The sequence below is a fragment of the Oncorhynchus mykiss genome, chromosome 8 (genome assembly GCF_013265735.2).
Source record: "Oncorhynchus mykiss isolate Arlee chromosome 8, USDA_OmykA_1.1, whole genome shotgun sequence".
NCBI lineage: Eukaryota > Metazoa > Chordata > Actinopteri > Salmoniformes > Salmonidae > Oncorhynchus > Oncorhynchus mykiss.
The window spans coordinates 81,355,915-81,358,414 of NC_048572.1; the positions used below are offsets into that span (position 1 = coordinate 81,355,915).

Genomic DNA, 2,500 nt, shown 5'->3' on the forward strand with positions numbered 1-2,500 from the left:
GATCCAAACAGCTGGCTCTACAGATGGCTGATGGATCCAAACAGCTGGCTCTACAGATGGCTGATGGATCCAAACAGCTGACTCTACAGATGGATCCAAACAGCTGGCTCTACAGATGGCTGATGGATCCAAACAGCTGACTCTACAGATGGCTGATGGATCCAAACAGCTGGCACTACAGATGGCTGATGGATCCAAACAGCTGACTCTACAGATGGCTGATGGAGACAAACAGCTGGCTCTACAGATGGCTGATGGATCCAAACAGCTGACTCTACAGATGGCTGATGGATCCAAACAGCTGACTCTACAGATGGCTGATGGATCCAAACAGCTGACTCTACAGTTGGCTGATGGATCCAAACAGCTGACTCTACAGATGGCTGATGGATCCAAACAGCTGACTCTACAGATGGCTGATGTATCCAAACAGCTGACTCTACAGATGGCTGATGGATCCAAACAGCTGACTCTACAGATGGCTGATGGATCCAAACAGCTGACTCTACAGATGGCTGATGGATCCCAACAGCTGGCTCCAAAGCCTTCTAGGGTCACACACTAAACATGCCAACCAGTATCTCCTGAGAAGCTGAGCAGACAGACAGGGGGGGGGATAACACGGTCTGCCAAATGGCATCCTAATCCCTGTACTGTGCGTTACTCTCGACCAGGGCCCAAAAGCCTCTCCTCTGGTCACCCCTTTGTCTTGAGGGTGGTGGTGGGTAGTCTAGTAATTAGACGTGTAGGACCAATAACCAAAAGGTTGCTGGTTCGAATCCCCGAGCTGAATAGGTGATGTATGTGTTGGTAACAGGTTTATAATAAAGAACACAGCAACTGACTCTGATTATGGTATACTAATGAATGGAACCATTTACATTAAATTAGACTGCTTCATTAGGACACACAATTGGAATTGCAATTTAACCTAATTTCAAGCCCATAAACCCTGAAATAAGAACATTAGGTTCTCAACACACAGGTTATATTTTAAATTGAATGTTTGAATGTTCACCCTTGTTAAAAGGTTTAAATTGCCCAATGGCTATAACTAGGCAGAAGGGTGAGATTCCCTAGTACAGGATGAAGAGAGGATTGAGTAATGGCCTGGTAGCCAGAGACAGATGACCACGCTTTTCTAGATCTTTACTGCATCCTATTCTGTGTGTAGTGCACTACTTATGACCGTCAATAGTAGTGCACTACGTAGGGAATAGGGTGCCATTTGGGACATGATCTTGTTCCTGACAGATTAATAGAATAGTAAATATGATGTACAATATCTACTTCCTGAAAAATAATCAGCATTTTCTTTCTGAAACAGACGATCTGTGTGCAGCTGAAACAGAAGCCTTTATTCAAGCCAGCAAGGTTGGACGGAAATGCTCTAGGTGTGTGGGTGTGGCGTCAGTTTTTATCTGATCTGGTTGAGAGGTCTTTGTTCCTGTCTCTGTGAGCAGATCCTTCCTGTGTCCTCTGTGAGCAGATCCTTCCTGTGTCCTAGACCTCGGCTGCAGGCTGCCGGCAGGTACAGAATTTCCTGTCTACTTTCTCAAGAGGACCTGTGTTCAAAAACGGTTTGAAATCTTTAAAACAGCGTTCACTTTAGCCTGTCTGTAGTACCTGTTGGGTGTGGTGGGCAGGTTTCCAGCTATTCTTTTGGTTCCATTGCACCAGTCAAGCTCAGTTAAGCACAGATAAAGTATAACAAAATATTTCAAATACTATTTGAACCCAGGTCTAGAGGTGAGTGGCCAGACATACAGACAGACAGGTGGCAAATGACAATGCACCGTGATAGAGGCACTTCCTGTAAACAATCCATCTGCCAGGATGTTTGTCCCCCATTTAATCTATGGATGTGATGACCAGTCTCTACGTTACGTGGTGCCTTGTTCTGTACAGTATACCCTATCCTCGTGTTTAGACAACATTTGAGTCCTAGGTGGCACCCTTTTCCCTATGAAGAGCACTACGTTTGACCAGGGCCCAAAGAGTAGTACGCAAGTCTAAGGGTGCCAATTGGAACACAGTGACATCTAGTGAGGAAGGTCCGGTACAACGCACAATGCACTGTTGTTTAAATGGACAATGATGTGGTCATTCTCCTCAACGCAACAGGCAGCATCAAGAGACTGAGTCTGTCACTCTTTAAAGTGCCAGCCACCATCTAATTTTAGACAATGTTGTGTTGCCGCAGGAGATGGAATGGTGGAGCTCATCGTTACACAAATAAACAAGTAGGGGAATGTTGGTGCCTTGCCCTGGCTCCTCTCCTTCTCTCCCTGTCTCTCATCCTCTCTTACCCTCTTTCACCCCCTGACTGCACTTGGCTGGACTAGAGCAAGTAGGGGACTGTTGGTGCCTTGCCCTGGCTCCTCTCCTTCTCTCCCTCTCTCTCTCTGTCTCTCATCCTCTCTTACCCTCTTTCACCCCCTGACTGCACTTGGCTGGACTAGAGCAAGTGGGGGAATGTTGGTGCCTTGCCCTGGCTCCT

The 2,500-nt window shown here is 46.6% G+C and overlaps 1 protein-coding gene across 1 annotated transcript in view; it reads left to right on the forward strand.

The window, feature by feature from the left end:
* The first annotated feature begins 1,044 nt into the window (after positions 1 to 1,044).
* LOC118965638 (uncharacterized protein in mobD 3'region-like) overlaps positions 1,045 to 2,500 on the forward strand; it is an 8,811-nt gene continuing 7,355 nt past the window's right edge. Inside the window, exons 1-2 of the mRNA XM_036986888.1 lie at positions 1,045 to 1,066; positions 1,490 to 1,531. Of these exons, the coding sequence (XP_036842783.1) occupies positions 1,045 to 1,066; positions 1,490 to 1,531 (64 nt within the window). The remainder of the gene's footprint in view (positions 1,067 to 1,489; positions 1,532 to 2,500) is intronic.